Genomic DNA, 23937 nt, shown 5'->3' with positions numbered 1-23937 from the left:
TGTAGTAAACCAAGTCTCCTCTCCTCTCCTCTCCTCTCCTCTCCTCTCCTCTCCTCTCCTCTCCTCTAGCTATCTGGCAAAATTTTTAACATAAACAAAGATTAGGCTGCAAAAAATGATCCAAGCTTTATCCGAAAGCTTCCACTCACATTACAGGCTCATCTCGTTTTAACCCCAGGTAGCTTTCAAACACGTACACGAATTTCACACGCATCAGATAAAAATAGGCACTTTTGTGATTGAGCATTTAGGAGCAGTTTGCCACTTTTTCAACCTCATCTCCATATCAATTATCACTAGTGCACTATTTCTGGTTAGCTGTGTCAAAGAGGCTTTGATTTACTCAGATCTGCACTGGTGAGAATTTGAAACTCATTTGTTCTCTTCCGGCTGTGTGCATACAAAAACACTGACATATTATCTCCTCATAAAGATAATATCTGTTAGTTATTTACACATCCAGCATTGGCATTCACTCAGTGCCGTGTTTTTAGCCCTGTGGCAGATATAAGTTAAGTATTCAGTCTACTTTTGGCTCTGTTTCTGGTCTCCACCAACTCCTGAGGGAAACATGGGGCTCTTCAGTTCCATTCCACTTTATATTCACTTGCTAGTCGCAAACTTTGTCATTAATTTTGCAGCCACCTTTGAGGGTTTTTAACAAGATGTCGCGACATTATCCGGCCGTATTTGTGGCATCAAAGCCGAATATTCTTAGCGAGCCGTTTTCTAGACGTGTTTGTGGCGACAAAATCCGGTGTTTTAGGCCAAAACATGATCTATTCCTGCCCCCCAACCAAGTGCTTTTTGTGCCTAAATCTAACCAGCATTGTCAATTAATCACATCCATCACAGACATGTACAGTATGTGTCTATATCAACGGAGCACTTTCACTGCATCCTGGGTTTAGTGCTGCCCAAGACAATTGTGTTAAATACACATGTTGATAACGCCTGATGAGATATGTAGATTGTGAGCCTTTTCAGAGTGGACATTTCACTTAGAGGGAGAAAAAAAAAACTATTTCTCTCTTGCACTGTGCCATATTCAGTTGGGAGCGTAGCTTGAAAATTGAAGTTTACAGGGAACCCACTCACACTGATAAGTATTTGCTGTTTGATTCCCACCACCCACAAGAACACAAGCTGGGAGTAATTATAACTCTTCACCACCAGGCTGAGAATCTGCCGACTACCGCTGAGATCCAAGACAAGGGGCGCAAACATCTCAGGAAAGCTTTGAAACCTTATCACTATCCAAACTCGGTCCGTGTTGAAGTAGTGGAAATATAACACCGAGACTGGCTACACAGAATAGGCACATATTTATGTCGTACATGGCATGGGAACTTTTCTGTGCGAGTCTAATTACGGGAAGCGTTAAAGATTAACATAACCGTCACAATAATGATGACATTGTTTGCTTTTAAAGAAAGTGATAGAAGGGATAGATTTATTAAGAGAATGTAAATTAACACACCAACTGGTCGCCCCTCTCACACGATAAACACTTCCTCTCCCTGGCTGAGTTTCCCACAGTCTGTCCAGCACCCGAAACAACAGTTTCTGTTGTGAGAGGGACTCTGTGATTAATTTATGGTTGCCGTGATGCTATATAACATTAATAGCTCTGGACTGGATGTGCTTCTGTGCCTGTAAGCATGTGTGTGTGTGTATGCATGCGTGCATGTGCCGTCGCTGTTTCCATGGCAGACTTTCACAAAGCTTTTTCATTCTTGTCTCTCTTCTTTTCTCTCCTCTCGCAACACCTCCCTGCATCACAGCTTTAAGACTCCTCCGCTCCTTGTTTCTCGGCTCCTTGATTGACATGCAGCAGCCTACTTCCCTCAACTGTGTCTTTTATGCCCCGTGGTTCTCTGCACTCTCTTCCTCTCTCATGTTTCCATTTTTAGGACAGCTCAGTGATGTATCTATCTGCTGCCTCTTACTTCCTCGACAAGTCAGAGTTCCCTTTTTTCATTCACATATATGTGTGACTGTGAAAGCTTAGGAAAAGGCCTGCGCCACATGTGCTGTGCGTGAATCTGCGCTGTTGTTTGCACGCATTGGATTTTTAGAAAAATATTTTTTTTCTCGTTCTTAAAGCTCGGGATGGTAAGATTTTCAAAACCAGTGAGAGCAAGCTAAATTTTCAAAGTATCCAACCGATAAAAATCCCACCTCATCCCTTCAGCTGGGAGATAGCGGATGTGTTTACAGCTAGTTTGTTACGTTTCACAAGCTCTCTTAGCTTTTTTAGTCCAATAAATGCATAAATAAACAACTCTGTTAAATGCCACAATCATATAAACACAAGCAAAAAAGCCATCAAAAACTTAACCTCAGGCTGGGTTAGCTTGGTTCAGGGGCTGTTTGCTTTGAGCTGACGTTAACCGCTGCAGGAGGCTGTTGCTGCCACCAAAGCTCTGTTCGGCTCAGAGGGTGTGTGCTTTGTGCTAACGTTAGCAACTACAGGCATGTGTTGCTGCCACAGTGGTACTTTTTATTGGGCTCAGGGGCTGTTTTCTTTGAGCTGATGTTATACGCTGCAGGAGGCTGTTGCTGCCACCAAAGCTCTGTTTGACTCAGAGGGTGTGTGCTTTGTGCTAACGTTAGCAACTACAGGCATGTGTTGCTGCCACAGTGGTACTTTTTATTGGACTCAGGGGCTGTGTGCTTTCTGGTTCTCTGTTAGCGGCTAAACAATGGCAATGTCACTGCCCCTGCCGCTCACTTGTCCTTTGGGTCAGGGGCCTTAGGCTAAGTGCTACTGAGTTAGCAAGAATGATATATATGGAGCCTGTTTAACCAGTACATGACTCAATTTTAAGGTTTCCTGACTAATTGAGGCCTAATTCATGATCAATTTAAGAATATAAATGAGTTCAAAGATAGACATGAGTAAATAACTTTTAAAACAAGATGATTAATCACATTATTTCAAATCAAGGAGCTCTTTGTAGTGTGAGTCACCTTTTACAACTATTTTTAAGCAAATAACACTCAACCCAAGAAGCATATCTGACATTTGATAGTGAGAACTATCATTCACTGTTTAGACATGATACTGTGAGTACATCAATTACTGTCAGAACTGACAGAGCAAAGACGAGGTAACCTGATGTGGTGCAATGTCAGTCGTAATCTCTTTTTGTGAGGAAACAAGTTTTTGTAAAGATTGTGAAAGAAATCGAACTACACACAATTATATTCTCAACGAAAGCGTAATTCTGCAAAAAGTTAACTTTAGGAAACCTTTTCCAAATCTAGACGTGATCATTTGTACATCTGCAGGTTTATATAATATAAAATCCTATGCCAAGAAAAATAGAACAAATACAAGTGGTTAGGAGGCTAATAAAAATTTGTGATATTTTTAAATTGAGCACAAGGACTGCTCACTGCCCACACTGTGACAGCTGCCTGCTGGAAAACCAAAGTCTGGGTGTAAACACAACTCAAATAACCCTGTTTGGGTTTCTCTCACGAGCAGGTGCAAGGATCACTGTCGAGTCCTGCAGTTTCCCCCTCAGGCGCCTGCGAGTGAGAAAACTGTGGACTGAAGCAAAACCCAAACCAAACAAGCAAGCTTCAGTTCTTGGGGGAGCAGTACGACAGGAAAAATGTTTCTGTTTCAAGAAAAAAAACAAAATCAAGAAGATGGCTGCCATTTCAGTGACCGTAAAGCATCTTGCACTTCCATATCTGAACACTGAGCAGTCGTTATCTGTCATATCCGCCATGTCTGTTAAATATATCCATATAGGTTTACTTCACAGATCTCCGACAGCTGCTCACTCCAACCCACCAGGTTGTGGTGGGAGGAGGAAGTGTTGATATATTATTCATTTTGTTGTTGCACATAAATGATTGCACATGAATTCAAATCAATAAGAGAGCTGGTGACCAAAAGGAAAGTATCCAGTCAGTGCAGCTCGAGAGAACTTTTTCAAAAAGATTTTGCCCAACAGAGGCGCCTCGCAATGAATCATCGTCTGCCGATATTGATGAAATGTTGACTCGAAGTAATTCAACAAATCAAGGTAGACTCATTTTTCTTTCCAATCTATGTAATGTTCTGATATAGCATGCATAAAATAGTGTGATTGCGCGAGAATAGTGTATGCTATAAATCTACACGGTCAAACAGCTGGAGACAGACAGCCTGTCCTTTCAACCACCCGAAGCTACAGGAGTGGAAACCCTAATCTTTGGCCTCATCAATAATGTGTACACAGCACTGATCTTTGTCTTTGTATGACAGACAAAGCACGGTGTGTACTGCTCTGTCCTTTGGGGCCTCATAGGAAATGAACTGCTGCCTCTCTCAGCTGGCTCATCTTTTCCTTCATCATCATTCACTGAATATTCCCCTTCCCTGTCTCTGTCCCTCTTTGTCTCCCTCTCTTTGTCTGTGCGCACTGAAGTGTTTGCTTATTTGCATCTCTGCAAGCGTATGGGTTTACTGTATGTAAGGTGCCTGGTAATACAGCTACACCTGCTCTAAATATAGTCTGACCTCAGCGAAAACAAAACAAAATACCCAAAATATATTGCCTGTGCTTCCTTTCTAGTGGGAATAGGTGTCTGACTCTACCTGTGCTTAATACACTCTGCTCATCGTTCTTCTTCGCTGATGACCACCCAGATTGCCCACAATGCTTCAGTCACATGACGGTGGTAATCCAGCTTGTGACTGAATCAGCTCCTAAGCCCTCACAGTGCAGATTAGCACAGGAAAAGTACAGAGTAGGAGACTCTATAAGTACCAGGGCTTTCCCTGCTTCCTGTAGCTTCAACCATGCCTCACTGTAGCGCCATCTGCTACTGCTCCACTGTGACCTTAGTTACCCCGAAAAGGCCTGAGTAACCTTTATTTATCTAATCAGGTATGTCCCATTGAGATCACTACATTTCATTTACATTAAAATATTACCAATAGTTACGTGATAGTCAATAGACCTCTTTGGCTCTGTTCGGAAAAGTTTATATTGCCAAATGAAGATGTGGAAGACTTCAAACAAGGGAGTAAATACATTGAGACCGAGTTTCAGGACACCCAGTTTAAGTGTTTAGGTAAATAGTTTTTCGACATGTGACTCGTAAGTTGCTTTTGACACCCATTCTAGGCATCTGTCCATAGAGCTCCACCTTACATCATCATTACATCTTAATTTTAAAGGCTTAATCTAAAGACGAAAAGACATTTTCTCAAAAAAAGTGTAATATTTAATGTTCACAAGTCTTTCTGCTGCCAAGAAAATAAATATCATATCTGCAATGCCCAGCATTGTTTTATTTCTCAAAGATGCTATAAAACATTGATATTTTTCAAGATATTGAAATTCACTAATTCTGCATGAACATATTTATTAAATGTTATTAAGGGCCCATACTGAGCAAAGCATAGTAAGATTTTAATTTATGTACAACAACTTCCTTCCTTACTATCAATAAGCAGTAATAAGAAGGTTAGAAAACCCTGAGGTAATGGCCTTGAAGATGGTCATGCAGGATAAGGCATCCATAAGTGTTTTATAATGACTATGCATGCTAATAGGTAACTGATTAATGGTTAAAATGTGTTCCTTAACCTTAATTAATCAGCATGATGTTTATCTAAGTAGCTAATTATTATATCTCAAATAATTTTGAGTTCTTTTTGAATGAGATCAGTAGTTATCATTTCATTTTGGGATTCAATATTCCCTAAAATATTTGAACAGAAGCTGCCTTTGTCAGAGCAGAACTACAAAGAGCTGCTCAACAGTCTACAGTACCGCTGCTGAGTGCTTTTCACTTTATACCTTTGTGTCCAACATTATATTTTACATGACCGGCACGTGGTGGGCCTCCATGCCACGAAAGCATGGCCGGCAAATATTTGCCGCCGACGATCCCGAGCTGTCTCTCTTTCCTGAAACTCACATGGCTCGCATGTTAAAAATAGAGCATCCATCTTGTCTTGTGCCCACCATTGTGCATAATTATGAGTCTTTGTGCTCGTCACATGCATGGCCAGCGATCCCATTACCTCCATGGAAACAATAAAGGGTTATGAGGAGGCGTCCACGGTAAACCCGGTCTCCCTGGTAAAATGAGCGTCTGTTGCTCATATCCTCTAATAATGGGTTACGTTTGTGAGCCGCCTTTTCATGCCGCTGCTTAGAGTGAGAGAGTGACTCACCTTATTCCCCAAAGTGAGGCTGAGCCGTTGATTTGGTGCTGCAGGTGGGGGAACCATTTCGGTGTCGTGTTGTTCAAGTTCAAAGTCTCGAGAGTTTGCATGGGACAACGAACATGTGATCAGTCCATGTGTCGTGGCTGTTGTGTTCTAACGGTCTTTTACCTTATTGACTGTCTCTGTCTCTCAGATTTTGTGCCAATATGTATACCTATATATACATCAGACATGAGTCTTTGGTTGGGTACTGTTACTCCGTTGCCTCCAACATTTTTTGCAATTGGTCATTCCGAACCACACAGCAGGTGTTGCCAGCATGCTGTCTACTACCGTGCTGGCATAAACACTCATTTATGCCAAGGTTATTTATGAGTTTCAGGCTTTTTCATGCCCTTCTGTCAGCTTTTGTTGTGGATCTCTAATATGCTCTAAACTATATCTTATGAAAACTCATCTCTGTACTACGTTGCAGCCTATATACTCCACCAGGATCATAGAGGCACACTGCTGCCTGTAGTATTCCTATAAAATTCCAGTAATATTTCCGATATTTCAGGGGGTGGTGCTCCCACTGGGGCATCCCCACTGTTAAAAACAATCAGCGAACTGAAGACCAGAAACTGTTGGCGTTTAGCTGTTTCTAACTGTTTCCAATCTTTGAGTGAAGCTAAGCTAACCTGCTGGCTGTAGCTTCATATTTAGCATCAAGACATGAGAGTGGTATTGATCTTCTCTCATCTAACTCTTGGTAAGAAGAGTTTACTGTTGTGTTGGTGTTTCACTGTGGCCAGCAGATTTTTGAAAAATGTCATTGTTCACTTTACTCTAATGTTTCAAATAATCCCAAAAATGTGCCGATATTGTCCAAAAAAACACATGTCCAGTACAACTTTTAAGAAAGTATTGATCGTTAAACTCTTACATCACAAGTGTGATTAGCTTGAAATGTTTGGTGAAGACAGATTTTTTATGATGATGATGATGATGTTACACTTTAAGGTAAAAACCTTCGTATTTTGAAAGGCTATAACTCCTGCACCACAAACTCAATCGACCCTGTTACTTGCAGCAACGGGTAGCTTGAAGCGATACTTTATAAATTACACTGATGGATATGGATCGGTGTAATTAGCGTAATGGATAAACTGTAATTAAATGTCAGAATTTTTTTAACACAAACAACACTGTTGCTGCGATTTTGATTGAGCTAGAAGAATGATGCCTTTTGGTCCTGTTAGAAAGGTTTTTAGTAATAAATGAGCCGACTATGATGATTAAAGGCTCATTTTGAATCCTGTGAAAGGCCAGAAGTGCTGCACCATGACTTGTTTTGTGAAGTCGATCTTGTTACTGATTGGCTGATTTCTTTTTTGAGGAAGACGTTGAATCACATGTAAGATCTTGTACTACATGTGAATGTACATGTGAGAGTTATTGGCCAAAATGCACCTACCTTGGCGGTGGACGTGTGTTTTTTAGGTTTGTGCAGGGTTCTATACCACCCCTGAAATTTCACCTGCATAACCATGATGGTGTATGCTGCAGTACCACTTCGACCAAAGGAAGAATTATATAATAACTAGACCTACAGGCAGGTTTTAACAGCGTCCAAGCCCCCCGTGCAGGTCGCACCAATGGCCGTCAAGGAAATACAAGTCAAGATCAAAATCATGATGATGTTACATTTGTTTGATGTAAAGAAAACATTTTCTTACATCTGAAGAACAGGATTTATAGGCCAGGGCATCCCTGCAGCACTACAGTACTTTGTTATAACGCTGTTTTTTGGTTTGCAGGAGAACCACTGTCGCAGGATTAAAATCCTGGGGGATTGTTACTACTGTGTGTCTGGACTGACCCAACCCAAGACCGACCACGCCCACTGCTGTGTCGAGATGGGTCTGGACATGATCGACACCATAACGTGAGTGTTCATATTTGTTTGGGTCTTTCATTTCATAGTGTTTTTTATATATATATATATATATATATATGTATATATATATTGAAAGCGACATATTGAATTGTTTTATTGTTGTAATCTTTATCCGTCCATCTGTTCAGCAGAATATGCTTTTGCACTATAATCGTCCTTCTTATTGTTATTTGTTATCCAAACACACTGTTTAACTGAGTCCATGTTGAGAGATTTCCTTCAAGTAGAGCAAACTGCAGCCTGATTAGCCATGTGTGCTGCGATTGAATTCTAACACTGAACATTTGAGCGAGCAGAACCACAGTTGGGTGGGAGACAAGGCTTTAGTGGCGGAAGAAAATAAGCAATTTTACCGAGCTTGAAAGTGTTTCCTCTCTCTGCATAGCCCGCGTTGTTTGGAAGTGTGAAAAAAAAGGACAAAAAGAAAGTGAGAGATTGAGATGCAGCAGAAGATAATATCAGATACTTTCATGACTTGACTGAACGCCTGCTAATTAAGATTAGACTTTTTCCTCAACACTGATTAAATAGAAATGCTCAACTTAGCAGTCTGTTTTGTTCTTCCAGTCTATTTTGGGATGTTAGAGCAAAGTAGAGATTTTTTTGTTCTTGACGGACTGACATACAGTATTTACAAAGAATGCCTGTAGTAACAGATTCTGAGTTCAGGACGTGTGTTCGTCGCCTGTATCTGACCTCAATCATCATACATAAAAACTTCTTTTCTTGAATTGCCTAATTACAGATATACTGTCCATACTGATATAGATTTGATCCTACGACCTCACTCCCACCCTCCATGTGTTCTGCCCCTGCAGGTCAGTAGCCGAGGCCACTGAAGTCAACCTAAACATGCGCGTGGGCTTGCATACAGGTCGGGTGCTATGTGGAGTGCTGGGCCTCAGGAAATGGCAATATGATGTGTGGTCCAATGATGTGACCCTAGCCAATGTGATGGAGGCTGGAGGACTACCTGGGTAAGTACTGGACTTTTTTTTGTTTTTTTTACAAGCCTCTACGCCGATGAACACATGATTTATTTTTTTGGTGCTCTGGAAAAAGGATTTTAACTGATGATGAAAGCTAGAAGCAACTATTGAAATCTAGACACTACTGGTGAATAGAGTAAAAACTTTTAATTGATACACATTTTCCCTGTTGATTACTTACATTACGATGATTAAATTTTGCATCTAAATTTTCTAAAAATTGTGTTTAAATATGCTAAACATTGGATAAAATTAGGTAAAATATTCTTGTTACATTTTGTTGACAATCTCTTTTTATCAGTCTATAAATCAGAGAATACTGTCAACAGCCATTAAAAATGCATTTTCACCATATTTTTTGTATAAAATGTTAAATCAATCAGGCTCTGAATGATATACTGTACGAACAAACCCCTCAGTAAACCTCCAGACTATGGATAGGAATAAAACTGGATAGTTTGGTGTATGTAAGTGCTACTGAAGTGGAAATATCTGGCTCAGATTATGAGAAAAAATGGCTTAAATTCCATGCACTTTTAAACCAGGAATGAATAGGGTTAAGAATGTAAACATTATAACAATGTTATGTGTTGAAAACTTGCATGCTGAAGTAAACATGTATGTAACGCTGTGATCCCCTCTCACTGAAGTTACATAGTGCAGAAACAACTGATGGGGGTGCAGAGACACCATTCACCCTATTACAAAACACTGTACCATCAAAATGATTTTGAATCTGTTATTTTATGGTAAAAATGTTACATAATGTTGCTTTATAAGCAGAATGACCTTTTTTTCAGTATCCTAAAGTAAGTCTTGTCATCTTTTCATTTTTGCAAATTGCCTACAGGAGCAAGATGTCTCCTGTAAAACTCTTTTGCAGATGACCTGCCCTGAACAGTTTGTGCCAAAATGCACCTAACTGCTGCTGCAGTGGCTCTGAGTCTACTTTTCTTGTGTATATTATCCTGTCCTGCCTGTCCCTGTGCTCTGCAGGAAAGTCCACATCACCAGATCCACGCTGGAGTGCCTAAATGGAGATTATGAGGTGGAGCCTGGAAACGGACATGAAAGGAACGCCTTCCTCCAAAAACATGAAATTGAAACCTTCTTTATAGTGCCATCTCACCGACGGAAGGTATCGTATTGTAATACTGTGCTCACAAATGTATATTTAATATACTGTATATTTCTATGAGCCTTTCGCAGAGGAAAATGATATGACAGTGTCAGTTTTATCTTCAGATAACCCTTCCTATTAGACGTTGGCCTTAGCTGAACCTTTTATCAGCTAGACAGTGTACTGTACACATTAGCAAAGCTTCTGCAGGTCGTATGCTAATCCATATTAACCGGAACTACAGCACGTGGTAAATCAGAGTAGGTTGACAAAGCAGGCTTATCTTGACCAGTGGTTGCCAAGATCTACAATAACACCATCCTTTAAATAGAAATATAGCGTCCATCATATGATGGAGCTGGCACACATTTGTTGTTGAGCCGATCTCACGTCCAGCCTATAATGGATTGGACTGGGGCTATAAGGAATAAGAAAACAGCCAGTGGCATCTTAAATCTGCACAGTCTGACAAACTAACAGAGATATGTGTGTGTGTGTGCACGTCAGTGCATACGCATTAATAACATGGACATCTCCAACAGATGTGCCACAAGCAGCTGGAGAGGGAATTTCAGTCTTGTTTCCTTTCCTTTCCTTTCCTTTCCTTTCCTTTCCTTTCCTTTCCTTTCCTCTCCTCTCCTCTCCTCTCCTTTCTCCCTCTCCTCATTATTTCTTGCAGCAGGTTTCATGTTATGCAAGATAAGGCTTTCACATAGGTTACATGAGTCCTTATGTGACCTGTGACATCCCAGTTGCGTGCTTTTTTATTTCTTTGATATGCAGGAGACTTTGCTAATCCTCTTAATGGAGCTGATGGTTGGACTCCATCAAAGACAGAGTTTAGAGAAAGATGTGCCCTAACTAAGCTGTGTTGGATAGGCTTTTACCCATTTCTCTATTGTGCCATTCATTTCTCCTGCTTACTGACCAACCTCCAACCTTGTGTATCGAACAAAGCATATATTTCTTACATTTCCCCAAACTCTATGCTTAATCTACATCACTCTTTCTAAAATAGCTTTAAGAAAGAGAAATGAGGGCAGCAAAGTCCTGAAACTATTAAAATCACCTAAGGGATTGACCTTGTTTAACCACTTTAGTAAAATTCCTGAGCCTGGTAATAGTGATTGCATGCGTGTGTGTGTGCACGAGCATGTGTGCGCATGCATACTGACAGTCCAATGCCTGTGCATGATTTCTAGACCCTTACATAATATATATAAGTGTGTGGGGTATCATGACTAAATCCTTGTTCCCGTCTCTTATCTGGTGACAGATATTCCCAGGATTGATTCTTTCGGATATAAAGCCCGCCAAAAAGATGAAGTTCAAAACTGTGTGCTACTTACTAGTGCAGCTTATGCACTGCAGGAAGATGTTCAAGGCTGAGATTCCCTTCTCCAATGTCATGAACTGCGAGGACGGTGATAAGGTATAAACTCTCAGTGTATGTCTTGACGTTTCTGTGTTTGTTCGTGCTGTGATAGAGACATAAACGTACATTGTCTGAATGTCTAGCGTTTTCTACAGTAGTGAAAAATGTTTGGTGAACGCTTTGTTTTGAAAAACCTAGATTTGTAAATACCCCTAAAAGTGGGCTGATCGCTCTATTTAATCCATAACCCAAATCTTTATTGTCTTTATTTGTGGTATTGTTTAAGTATCCCCGTATAAGTTAACACAACTAGCAACAATATTTTTCAGGAAACTATTATCTGTACAGCAATTTAGAGCCATTTCAAACTACTCTCCTTTATAATCAACATTTTTATTTTATTCATATTAAGTGTCTTTTTATAAAGACAACATTTCTTGAGTTGCGGATCATCCAAATGGCATTTGACAAACTGAGGAGCAACAATGTGCATTCGTTGATTCCTTCACGGTTGAGTGGCTTTCTTGATGTGAACTCTCGGACATATAGTAGATATTAGCATGTGCAAGAGGCGCTTCTGCAATTGTTCTTTGTCACCTCATTGAACATTGCACATTGCACTCCTACAGTGATATTTGCAGCACGGCCAATCTGAAGTACAACAGTGCTGCGAGATGATGGTCAAGAGTCATCTTATCACATTTCTGGGCACGTTTCCTCTTCCACAGATCTTGAGAAGTAATTTTTTTTAGCAATCTATTCCTTGCCTTGAGTTTTGGAGATTGGAGTGTGTCACAATGTTCTGACATCGTATAGATCAAATGATTAATCGAGAAATAATTGGCAGATTAATTAGTGATGGAAATAATTGTTAGTCGCAGCCTTATTCTGAATCGTAGACTCTCTAACTGTTCGTGACATTTTTTTTTAATCGATCTGGGAGACGTCCACCCACACCAAGTGGTTAGCAATCATGACACCCAATTGTTTGTTTACATATAAGACTACAAGATTGTGGGTTTAGCTAAATTAGCAAACCACCGTTTAGAAGAAAATAATTCAGCCTGAGAGGCTTCACAAACCTTGGTCAGTAAATAAATACATGGCTGACACATGATGTACACTTTATTGTAAGAAGATAGGGAGTGGTGGTAATTGATGATCCTGTCAGCTATAATGACCTCAGCATGTTGCTCCTACAACATACCATCTCCCCCGCACATACTGTCAGTGACACTGGCAATCTGGCCGAATGTCAAAGAGCTTACTTGACCTTGTGCGCCTGAAGAGAAATCCTTTGGCCTGGCAGCTGTACAATTCTTGCAACAGCTGTTTTAATCCAGATTTTCAGGTGTACGTGTGTGTGTGTGTGTGTGTGTGTGTACGTGTTTGTGTGTGTGTGTGTTATATATTTTTCTCGTTTGTCACTTCCACATAAAACAGTCCACATAAGGTTAATGATTGCTTTTAGGGTTAGGACTAAGATAAGGTATGTAGCAGTTATGTATAAGGTCATGACAAGCATGCACAGCATTAATTTATGTCCAATCAATGTCATGACAAGTATAGTGTACTATTTTTATGGATAGGAAAACACCAGGAGGGTGCTTTATATAGGTCATGAGCTGTTTACAAGGTGTTTTAACATTTATTATGATAGTTTGTCGAAGCATCATCTTCCCACTTTCATAATATCGCCCTCAGTAGGTGCCTTCAATGGATCTCGCACTACATGATAGTATCACCTCTTAAATCTACATTGCCAGTAATGACTACATCCTCACATTGCAGACAGAGGGCAGATTAGTATAAAACAGGCAAATAGAAAAGGGAAAAGTGGTGACAGGTTAAGTCATACATGCACCTTCTACTGAATGGTAATTTCACATTCAGACCACACACACTTGGATTGTGTGAAATGACATATGCATTCAAGGCACGGAGGGGAGCGATATGCGGGACCTGGGATGAATGAATAGGATTTTTGGTGCAGCAGACATGGCTGCCTGATGTGTCCTGCGCTACGTTGGGCACAATATGGAGCATAAGGAGAAGTCGGCATCTGCAGGTCACTGTGTTACTGCCTCATAAATAACAAAACAAGAGTGTGAGGGAGACGCAGATAAATAAGGGATGGTAATGGGGAGAGAAACAGAGAAGAGAGTGTAGATGGAAGGAGGGAAGTCAAAATATAAACCAGGAAGATAGTAAGGAGGTAAAGATGAAGGGAGGATGTGGAGAAGGAAGTGAATAGACCAGAGCAGGGGAGAAAGAACGGATTGTGGACAAATAATCACAAGCAAGGAAAAAATTTGAAAGAAATATAGAACAGAGAGAATTAAGATGGGAAAAGGGGAAGAAGGAAGAATATATAAAAACAGGGAAGAAAGGAGGGGACTGAGGATGGATAGATGGAAGGAAAGAAGGAAAAAAGGAAGTAAGGAAGAATATATGAAAGCGAAAAAGTAGGTTAAAAAATATACGGAAGCAAGAAAGGAAAGAGAAGGTAATAAGAATGAATGTTAAATGAAAGATGGAAGTAAAGAGGAACATATAGATGCAGGAAGGGAAGAGAAGAAGGAAGAATATATGGAAACCAAAATGGAAAAAAGGAAATCTATATGCAGGCAAAAAAGTAAAGAAAAATATATGGAAGCAAAAAAGAAAAGACAGGAATAAATAACAAGACAGAAGTAAGGAAGAATATATAGAAGTGTGGAAGGAAAGAAGGAAGTAGGGAAGAAAATATGAAAGCGGGGACTGGAAAAAGAAAAAAAGGAAGGAAGAATATATGAAAGCAGGAAGAGGAAGAAGGAAGTAAGGAAAAATATATGGAAGCGGGGAAGGAAAGACAGACGCAAGAAAGAATTTACAGAACTAGGAAAGGAAGCAAAGAAGGAAGGCTATACGGAAGCAGTTGGGGGGGAAGGGGACTAGGAAGGAACAAAGGAAGTAAGAAAGAACATATACAGTGCAGGGAAGGAAGTAACGAGAAAAATGCAGATGCAGGTAAGGAAAGATGGAAATTGGGAAGAAAATTTGTAAGTGCAGAGAGAAAAAAGGAAGGAAAAATATGTGGAAGTAAGGAAGAATATACCTACAGAAAGATGGAAAGAAGGAAGAATATACAGAAGCAGGGAGAGAGGTCACAAAGAATAATGCAGGAAAGAAAAGATGGAAGTGGGAAGAATATATAGAAATGGGCGAGGGAAATAAAAGGAAGGAAGGACAGCAAGAAAAGAAGGAAGGAAGGAAGCACAGAGGAGCACGGAGGGAAAGCAGCAATTAAGGAAGGACAGACGAAGAAAAAAAAGAAAATGAAGGAAGTCAGTGAGCCGTACACGTTCATGTCATGTAATGAACTCATGAACACTCTCGGTCACCCTCTGCTCTCCTACTGTGCCACTGAGCCACACAATTCATCCAGCATGCTCACTTACATGTACACTCACCCACCTACACACACACACACACACACACACAAACATCCACTCTGCCGTGTTAACTCTCTGGCTTTGCTCCAATGCCCAATGTTTTGCAAAGCTGCTCACTTTGGCTTCCGAAGACACTCAGACACAGCGGGGTGCATTCAGTAATGAAGTTAAGTGTGAAGGCGACGTCCTAATTTGAAAGTATAATCAGCTGCCCGTGTTTGTTGTTGACTCTTATTCACCCCTTGTTCCTAAAACGATAATATCACACTAGTGCAGAGAAACACAGCCTCTTTGTCTCACTATTGTTTTCCAAGATCTATAATTTCAGTGAAGGTTTCTTCTTTATCCCACCAGCGGAGGGCCATGCGGACGGCTCCACAGAAGCTGAGGAATCGTACCAACGCAAACCAGGCTAATCTGATCCAGAGCAGCCCCAGAACCCGGGTCAACCGCTACATCGGCCGGCTGATCGAGGCCCGCCAGACCGAGTCGGACACGGCGGACCTCAACTTCCTCACACTCATGTATAAGTGCTCTGAGCGCGAGCAGAGGGTGAGAGACTACAGACGTGTAGTGTAGCTGTGCAGTGATGAAGCCTGTGAATGAATGTTAATGACTCTTATCTGGTCTCTGGCATTGCATAGTACCACCAGGTTCCTGATGAGTACTTCACCAGCGCAGTGGTCCTCTCTCTGATCCTAGCTGCCTTGTTCGGCCTTGTCTATCTTCTCATCATACCACAGTATGTACAGCATGTTCTGTTGCCGTTTCCTTTTTATTCATCTCTCCTTCAGGTGTCTTTGTCTTTTGAACTAACTCCACCATCTGCCTCTCTCCTTTCTTTCCACTCAGGGGCACAGCAGTACTAGTCCTTCTCGTCTTCTGCATCTGTTTCCTAGTAGCTTGTATCATGTACCTGCATATCACTAGAATACAGGTAATAACAGCTGCTTTCTTATCCTTACCCGACCCGAGTAATAATCTTCCTTTCCACGTTCACATTTTATTCATGCGTCACCCTTAACCAATCCTGACCACAACAGTGTGACACGTTTTTCTACTCTTTAATGCTTTTATAGGTTCATGTTCTCCCTCTCCTTCTGTTCTTTACTCGCCTTATTTTCCTCGTGTTGCCTGAATCTTTGTCTGCACAGCAGTTTGATTTCAAGTCTTTTTTCCTCACGCTACTCTTACAGCCAACACCCTTTGTCCTATTTTAGTTTTGCCACATATTGAGACATTTAGTATTATATAAGTACAACATAAATATTTGTTTGTAATATAATTCAATTTCTCTCACACAATACAACTTTTTAAAATGTTATTTTTCTTTTCTTTGCTTTGCAATCTGTGTAGAAAGTTTGCATGTTGTCTGTTTTTACACCCCACAAGAGGAACTAAAAATAAAAACAAAACAAAAAGTCTAATGAAATGAAAGATGCAAATATCTAAAACATTCACAAAAAACATTCATTCATGCGCAAAAAATAGGCGGTAGTTTTTAGCGCATCTACATTGTAATTTGGCTTGAATAACAGTGGTAACACTTTATAATTGCCATCATTAATAAATGGTAAATGTATAGTTAATCAAACTTTAGCTAATAGATATTTCACTGTTAACAAACAATGACATGCTTTATAAACCAAATATTTAGCAACGTAAAGGTTTTTAAACATCAGTTGCAACCTCATAATGGATCTATAATGTTTATAAACGAACTACACACTATTTATTAAACATTTACAAAGTATTATAAATATCAGTTGCAATATTACCATAAAAAATAGCTTAAATGGTTTATGTTGTCAATAACTATCAACTAAAGTTTTGTTTGTTTTTTGCTTTATATATGTCAGAAATGGTTAGAATGCCACCCAACATATACTTTATTTGCCTCCACTTTGTAAATATAAATCATCTACCAAATAAAGAAGCTACTTCATCCGACTTTTCTTTGTTTTTGTCTCTCAGTGTTTTCCAGGGTGCCTGACCATTCAGATCCGCACTGTTCTCTGTATTTTCATAGTGCTCTTAATCTACGCTGTGGCCCAGGCCTGTGTGGTAAGTAGGAAGGGCAACTGTAGAGTATGTTTTGGGAGTGAGATGCTTGCAGTGAGTTGTATCAGCTGTGTTTTAGGTAGGGTGCAGTAAAAAGCTGAAATTGTTACTACACACAGGTGAATTTGTCATATTAATGTTTGTCATTCACAACAATATTATTAAAACATAACATGTTTGAGCCATTGCCCACCCCCTGCCTTATTTGTGATGGACTCATATTAAAACAGCTGTGATATATTATCTTGTAACAAGAGAAAAGTGCAGACATGGCGGACTGTTGCAATCTATTCTCTACTTTAATATCTTATCATCTTTATGCACATGTATCCTCCTGTTTGCCTCTGTCAGGTGGGCTGTATGCCCTGGTTGTGGGGTAGTGCCAACACCAACAGCTCCATCCTCATCATTGATGTGGACAGCGGCGCCAACCACACCATGGCGGAGCTGCCTTGTGACGGTGCCCGCTACGCCTTTCTGTCCTGTGTGGTGGGCACACTCACCCTGGCACTTTTCCTGCGGGTCTCCTGGCTGCCAAAGATGGCGCTGATGCTCCTTCTGGGGGTGCTGTATGTCACCGTGTTGGAGCTCAGCGGCTTTCGCAAGACCGCAGGGTGAGGTTCACAGCGCAGCATGACCACAAACACTGAACAGACACAACACACTAAGTTTACCCAAAAATGGAAATTCAGTCATTATCTACTCACCCCCACGCTGATGGAGAGTCCTGTGATGTGTCTTCTTCCACAAAACATTTCTGGGGCTTCAGAGCAAGACAGCGTTGCATAGACCATATTCGTACGTCGGCCATTTTCCTTTGACATCACGCTCACGGGTGGGAAGCTCAAATGTTGTGCTGCTGTGTTCAGCATTTTCAACCTTGACGCATGGTTGAGCTCCTGCACCCACTTCAGACGCTTGTAGCTTTGCAGCTACTATGAAGATTTTGGCTGAAAGAGTGTGTAAATAACATCTTTTCAAATCAATTTGGGATCTTCGAGCTTCCGGAGACCATCTTGTATTGTTTTTTGGTTGTTTTTTAAGCCCCTGTCTACTTCAGCTGCAACACTGTGAAGCTCCAGAAATATTTTGCCAACTACAAAACCTTCCATCCGCATGAGGCTGAGTAGATACTGACTGAATCTTCATTTTCGTGGGGACCTGTCCTTTAAAGTAAGAGCCCCGTAATCTAGTTTTGATTGCGAGTCATTCAAGTTATCAGCGGAAGACTCTCTGTGAATGAATTTTTGCCCGATCCGGAGAGAGCACAGATAACCGGGAGTTTAGGAGAACGTTTACAGTACGTGTGCCAAAATGTATGCATGTGTGCGGAGGAGTCTTTGCTTGTCTGCAGCCCACACACTCTTTCATGTAACACCCTCCGATGCTGCACATGTGCTCATTAGTTCCAAATCAGAAGCCTGAAAGGACAATGTGGGCTGGATGATGGGAGCGCGTTAGCTGTTTCAAACCAGTACCAAGGGGCCTGGCCAATTTTATTGGAGCTCAGATCATTAATGTGCTCCTGGAAAGTGATAACGTTGGATTTGTTAAGCTTATTAAGATAAAGATCCCTCTTGAAAAACTCATTTTGTTTAAATGCAGTCATGCTTCAGCAAATAATATGATATTATATGGTCCAAAAATGTAAAAACCTATTTAATTCTCTCTTCTCTTTCATTTCTCGCTTGAGTTTTTTCCTACTTATTGTTTGTCATTATTTCTTTAGTAAAATTAGCTCATGATTGCCTCTCGCTCTGTGGGGGGTCCACTCAGCCCTTACTTGTAGTTTCTGTGTGGTCCAGTCCGGTCCAGTGCTGACTTGTGTGTCGGTGTCTTCCACAGTGGGGGGTCCTTCCACATCCGGGGCTACGAGCCCATCCTGTCTCTGTTGCTCTTTGTCGGTGCCCTGGCCCTCCACTCCAGGCAACTTGACCTCAAACTACGCTTGGACTTCCTATGGGCTGTGCAGGTCAGGAAGTGTGTGTGTCAGTGTGCGTGTGAAAGAGGCTTACGGATGTCGAGAAGCTTAAATCTAATTACCATAACATAAGTTCACCGTAGAAATGCTGCCATTTCAGCTTTCTGTTAGGCCATGTATGGAGGATTTGTATTTATAGGCTGCTGGCTGTCTGTTCTTTGGCAAAAATGAGGGTAAGAAGCTTGTTCTGGCTCTGTTTTATTTGGCGCCAGGAAAAAAGGACTATTGTGCAGAGTGAGATTGAAGTGCTGAAGCTTACTTTTAAGCTATTTAATCATTTAACTGGCAGCATTAGTCGTGTAATGTATCCAAGTTCATTTTAGATCCAACTGCAGAAGAACAGTTTTTTACTGACCCCATGTGGTGAAAATGCGGGACAGTCTCACAGCTGCGTATCTGTGTATTTATGTGTGCTACATTTGCTGTCAGGCTGAAGAGGAAAGAGACGGCATGGAGAAAGTCAAGCTGGACAACAGGAGGATTCTCTTCAACCTCCTGCCTGCACATGTGGCTCAGCACTTCCTCATGTCGAACCCCAGGAACATGGTGAGCCTCGCTAATAAACAGGCAGGCAGGCAGACTGACCAACAGGTAGATAAACAGACATAGGACAAAACATAAGAAACATGTGAGGTATGTGATTCTTTTATACCGTGTTCTCCCTTTTTCCATTTAGGATCTGTACTATCAGTCGTACGCACAAGTCGGCGTCCTGTTCGCCTCCATCCCAAACTTCAATGACTTCTACATCGAGCTGGACGGCAACAACATGGGAGTGGAGTGCTTGAGGCTGCTGAATGAGATCATCGCTGACTTTGACGAGGTGAGGCAAAGATTTTTTTCTTTTTCTTGAATTTTAAACAAAGGGAGATTTTAATCGTGTTGCATTGTGTGTGTTTTGCAGCTCATGGATAAGGAGTGCTACAAAGACATAGAGAAAATCAAAACCATCGGCAGCACATACATGGCAGCTGTGGGCCTCGTCCCCACCATTGGCACCAAGGTGACAGGACGTTTTCTTTTTTGCAAGTGTATAAATGGATGTAGGACATCATCAGGTTGCAACAGTACCAGATTTTACTTGCTTAAATCACGATATTTGATATATAAATATTACTATAATCAGTTACAATGACCCTTAAAGGTGCAATATGTAAGAATTGGCGGAAGTCATACTTAAAGATTTAGGGGTCAGCGTATCACCGTCGAGTATTACCTAACTGTTGCTAACTGTAGCTGCCTTTAGCTAGTTAGCTCAGTTAGCTGTGCATCTAGTGGTCCAGACTGGGAACAGAGGAGTGTCGGTGTTAACAACGCTATGACAGAAACCTCAGACTGGTATGGGCCAGGGCTAGCTGGTTAGCATGCTAACTGCAGTAGATATCTCTGCAACAGACATCATAATGTAAAACCTGTTATTTCTTCACATTACGTTGCTCATTTCTAGTGGATTTTCTGAACGTTTAAACTAAAATTCTTACATATTGCACCTTTAAAGAAATGAAAACAGAAGGGGTGTTTTGGTTGAACCAACGCTTTATTATAATTTTGTGTCCTGACACATGAAAGTGGATATAAACTTGAAATATATATATAATGCAGTAGAATTCAATACCATAGATAAGCAAGTGCACATGTATGATAACCATCAATGTTCATACCACAGTATGCCTTGAAAATGTTATACAGCTGCAACACTAGAAAATATGAAGGATAATTTCCTGCATAGATACTAACAGCTTGGTTTACTTCCTTTCTTTAGGCCAAGAAGTCTGTTTACGACCATCTAAGCACGATAGCGGACTATGCCATTGAGATGTTTGACGTTCTGGATGAAATCAACTATCAGTCATACAATGAGTTTGTCCTGAGAGTGGGTACGTCTGCCCGTGTGTTAAACTGTTAACACAATCACAAAGTAAATCACAATCTGAGTTTGGCATTGTTTTGTACTTAAACATTTTCTCCTGTTTGCGCAGGTATTAATGTGGGTCCAGTGGTCGCGGGGGTGATTGGGGCACGACGGCCTCAGTATGACATCTGGGGGAACACGGTCAACGTGGCGAGCAGGATGGACAGCACGGGAGTACCGGGAAAGATACAGGTATCCAACGCATCTTAAATATTTATGTAAATGTGGTTTTTATATGAGGTTCAGTTGGTTAATAGACAATGCTTATGGGGAGAACATGAATTAAAGCATAATAAAGACACAAAACTCATTAAAAAGAAATACAAAGCGCAAGGTGCATATCCAAGTAGACCAACGTCTGGAGACAGAGGAGTCAGTGTGGAGATAAAATGCAGCTATAAAGAGGCGAAATTGAAATTTCTTCTTCAAGAATAAGATATTGCAGAATTTAATGTGATGTAATGTAATTTTATGGTCGCTTCCAGTGTAAAAGTTCAAAAGTATTACCAACTTAATGTACTGAAAGTATCGAACGTCTATAAACATCCTTTTATCTGATGTTAAAGAAGGTGTGGGAATCCTGTTGATATTCGGTTGAACCCCAGGAAGGCAGTGAGTGTTTTCCTACATTAGTTCACATGAATACATTCACATGTATGTTTTCCTTGTTTCATATAATACAGGTAACCGAAGAGGTCTATCGCCTCCTGAACACCAACTACGACCTGGTGTGCCGCGGCAAAGTCAGTGTCAAGGGTAAAGGTGAGATGCTGACCTACTTCCTGGAGGGGAAAGTTCAGGGCGTGGGCACTACGACCATGTCTTCAGTGGTGCGTTCCGCCAGCCTGGCGCGCCGGATCCACTCCTGCGGTAAGACGAGCGTCCCGACCAATCTGGGCAGCGTCTCCTCCGCCGCCAGCCTGACTGTTTTTGCCAGCATGGGCAGCAACATGCAGATGAACGCCACCAACAGCAGCCACGGCCAGGCGACATGCCTGCCCCCGCCCTGCGTGCCAGCGGTGGGCGAGGAGGACGAGGAGGACTTAGAGGTGACAGGGATTGAGATCCAGGCGGTGGCAGCTGTTGCAGATGTGGCAGTGTAGGATGAAAAAGACTGGAAAGTTCAACTTGAATGAATAAAGGAAGGAAAACCCTGGTTGGAGGCCTAAAGAAGACAGGGCTGTCCAGGTATTTCCTGTAAATCCTGAGCTACTGGCACAACCCAGAATATGCTCATTCAGGATATGAACATCCGGAGAAATGACATGGTGATGCGGACAATCATTCTCGCTTTTAGGGATTTTTACTGCTCGGAAGACAAATGTGGAGTGAAGAAGAAAGAAACCCGGAATCCTCTTTTAACATCTCTATACCAGATGATTAGATTTGTGGTGTTCCTGGGTTCCCTCAGATCCAGGTATAATGTGCATCTTTGTTTCATATGTACTACATATTCCACGTATAAGGGATATGTGCGTTGATATCCAGAAAAAGACTGATCATGCTATTGCTTTTGCACTGTCTTTCTGATTATGCCAAGGATACATTGCATTATTTACAGTGTAAAATGGTGTTTCTTCTTTTTTTTTTTTCTTTCCTTTCTTTTCTTTTTTTTTTTTGGTGTATGTAAGCATGCATGCGTGTACTTTGTGAGTGTGTGTATGCATGTGTGGTTAATTCTGAATTGTAACAAAAAGCAGCACAAAGTTCTTTTTTATACTCGGAGCTCACTGGATGAAATAGGCTTTTTTTGAGACGTATTTACAGTTAAATAGTGCATGACTTTTTAAGAGTTGACAGCCATAGTAACGGTACTCCTGTTGAAAGAAAACCAAAGTATTGAGCCTTCCATAGATCTTTAGTTTTACCGCTTGTATTGCCTCACCACGCAGGAGAGAGGAGGTTGAGCATATTTGGCTTTCAGACTTAAAAAAGTGTATTTTTGCGCTCCTGGAGAGACAAAATACATCTTACATTGTCCTAATTCATGATAGTTTTAATGCAATGTGGCGTGTGCTGAGTCTTCTCACAGACAGCGGTGGGGGCAGTAAAGGTGTGTAGACCCAAAGAGCAATGGAAACTAGTTAATGCCAAAACTGGACCAGTCACAAAGTACGATAAGCATCACATAGAGGAGGACCAGGGCACCCTTACGTAAGGTGCAAACACGCATGTAAACAACATCCGCGGAGGCATTCATCACACACAGAGGAGAGCACACTGTAAGCACATAGCACAATAAGCACACAACTTCTAACAAATTGCACGAGCTGAAGCCTTTTTCAGACGCTCCACGTTAACATTGGCGCATTTCTTCGGTGCAGTGTCTGGCTATCTTCTTTTATTTTTTTTATTTTTTTTTACAGGGCGTACATCGTTGTCTTTTCGCTACACATCGAAGCTACATTTTGAGTTTTCCTCAGAAAATATGAGCTTTAGCACGTCCCTCAGACACGCTCTCGGGCACGCGAGGTGCTTCGGATATCTTTATAGCCTGTTTCTTCATCATCGTAGAACTTTCACTGGATCTGCAAACGTGTAAATACATCATGTTTCAAGTTTTTTGCCTTACTCAATAAGCTTACAGTGATTGCAACCTGCCTTTTTAGATATATTCACTTTGATATGCAGATCAGACTTTTTGTAAATAGCCAAAAGCTGTAAACTATGTTGTATCTTGTACAGTGTAAAGTTGGGTTATTGAATATTTTGTAATAAAGACGATATTGGTGTATAAAATTATTCAAGTAAATGGATATTATTGTCAATATTTAAACAGGTAGGCGTTCGGGATGGTGGTTTAGGTTGTAAATGAGGATCTATTGGTGGATTTTTAGGTACGAGCCATGTGAGGATTTTCAATCTGAAACACAATATTTACACTTTAACCCCCCAGACCTCAACATGCAGCACGGCAAACGATCAGCAGCTAACAAATATAACTT

At 41.0% G+C, this 23937-nt stretch overlaps 1 protein-coding gene across 2 annotated transcripts in view; it reads left to right on the top strand.

Moving 5' to 3' along the window:
* Window positions 1-23734, top strand: part of LOC311266591 (adenylate cyclase type 1-like) — a 40020-nt gene extending 16286 nt beyond the window's left edge. Inside the window, exons 5-20 of one of the 2 annotated variants that reach the window (XM_084369006.1) lie at window positions 7981-8108; window positions 8939-9097; window positions 10106-10247; window positions 11506-11661; window positions 15393-15590; window positions 15683-15780; window positions 15891-15975; window positions 17013-17102; window positions 17451-17713; window positions 18945-19071; window positions 19510-19626; window positions 19757-19903; window positions 19985-20083; window positions 20843-20957; window positions 21060-21184; window positions 21676-23734. In XM_084369006.1, coding sequence (XP_084225132.1) covers window positions 7981-8108; window positions 8939-9097; window positions 10106-10247; window positions 11506-11661; window positions 15393-15590; window positions 15683-15780; window positions 15891-15975; window positions 17013-17102; window positions 17451-17713; window positions 18945-19071; window positions 19510-19626; window positions 19757-19903; window positions 19985-20083; window positions 20843-20957; window positions 21060-21184; window positions 21676-22095 — 2469 coding nt within the window. In that variant the 3' untranslated portion in view covers window positions 22096-23734. Of the gene's footprint in view, window positions 1-7980; window positions 8109-8938; window positions 9098-10105; window positions 10248-11505; window positions 11662-15392; window positions 15591-15682; window positions 15781-15890; window positions 15976-17012; window positions 17103-17450; window positions 17714-18944; window positions 19072-19509; window positions 19672-19756; window positions 19904-19984; window positions 20084-20842; window positions 20958-21059; window positions 21185-21675 lie in introns of both variants that reach the window. The other variant, XM_084369005.1, reaches the window with a different exon arrangement.
* The last annotated feature ends 203 nt before the right edge of the window (window positions 23735-23937 follow it).

Source organism: Pagrus pagrus (assembly GCF_965226575.1).
Source record: "Pagrus pagrus genome assembly, chromosome: 12".
NCBI classification, from domain to species: domain Eukaryota; kingdom Metazoa; phylum Chordata; class Actinopteri; order Spariformes; family Sparidae; genus Pagrus; species Pagrus pagrus.
This window is presented reverse-complemented; position numbering and strand designations above follow the sequence as displayed.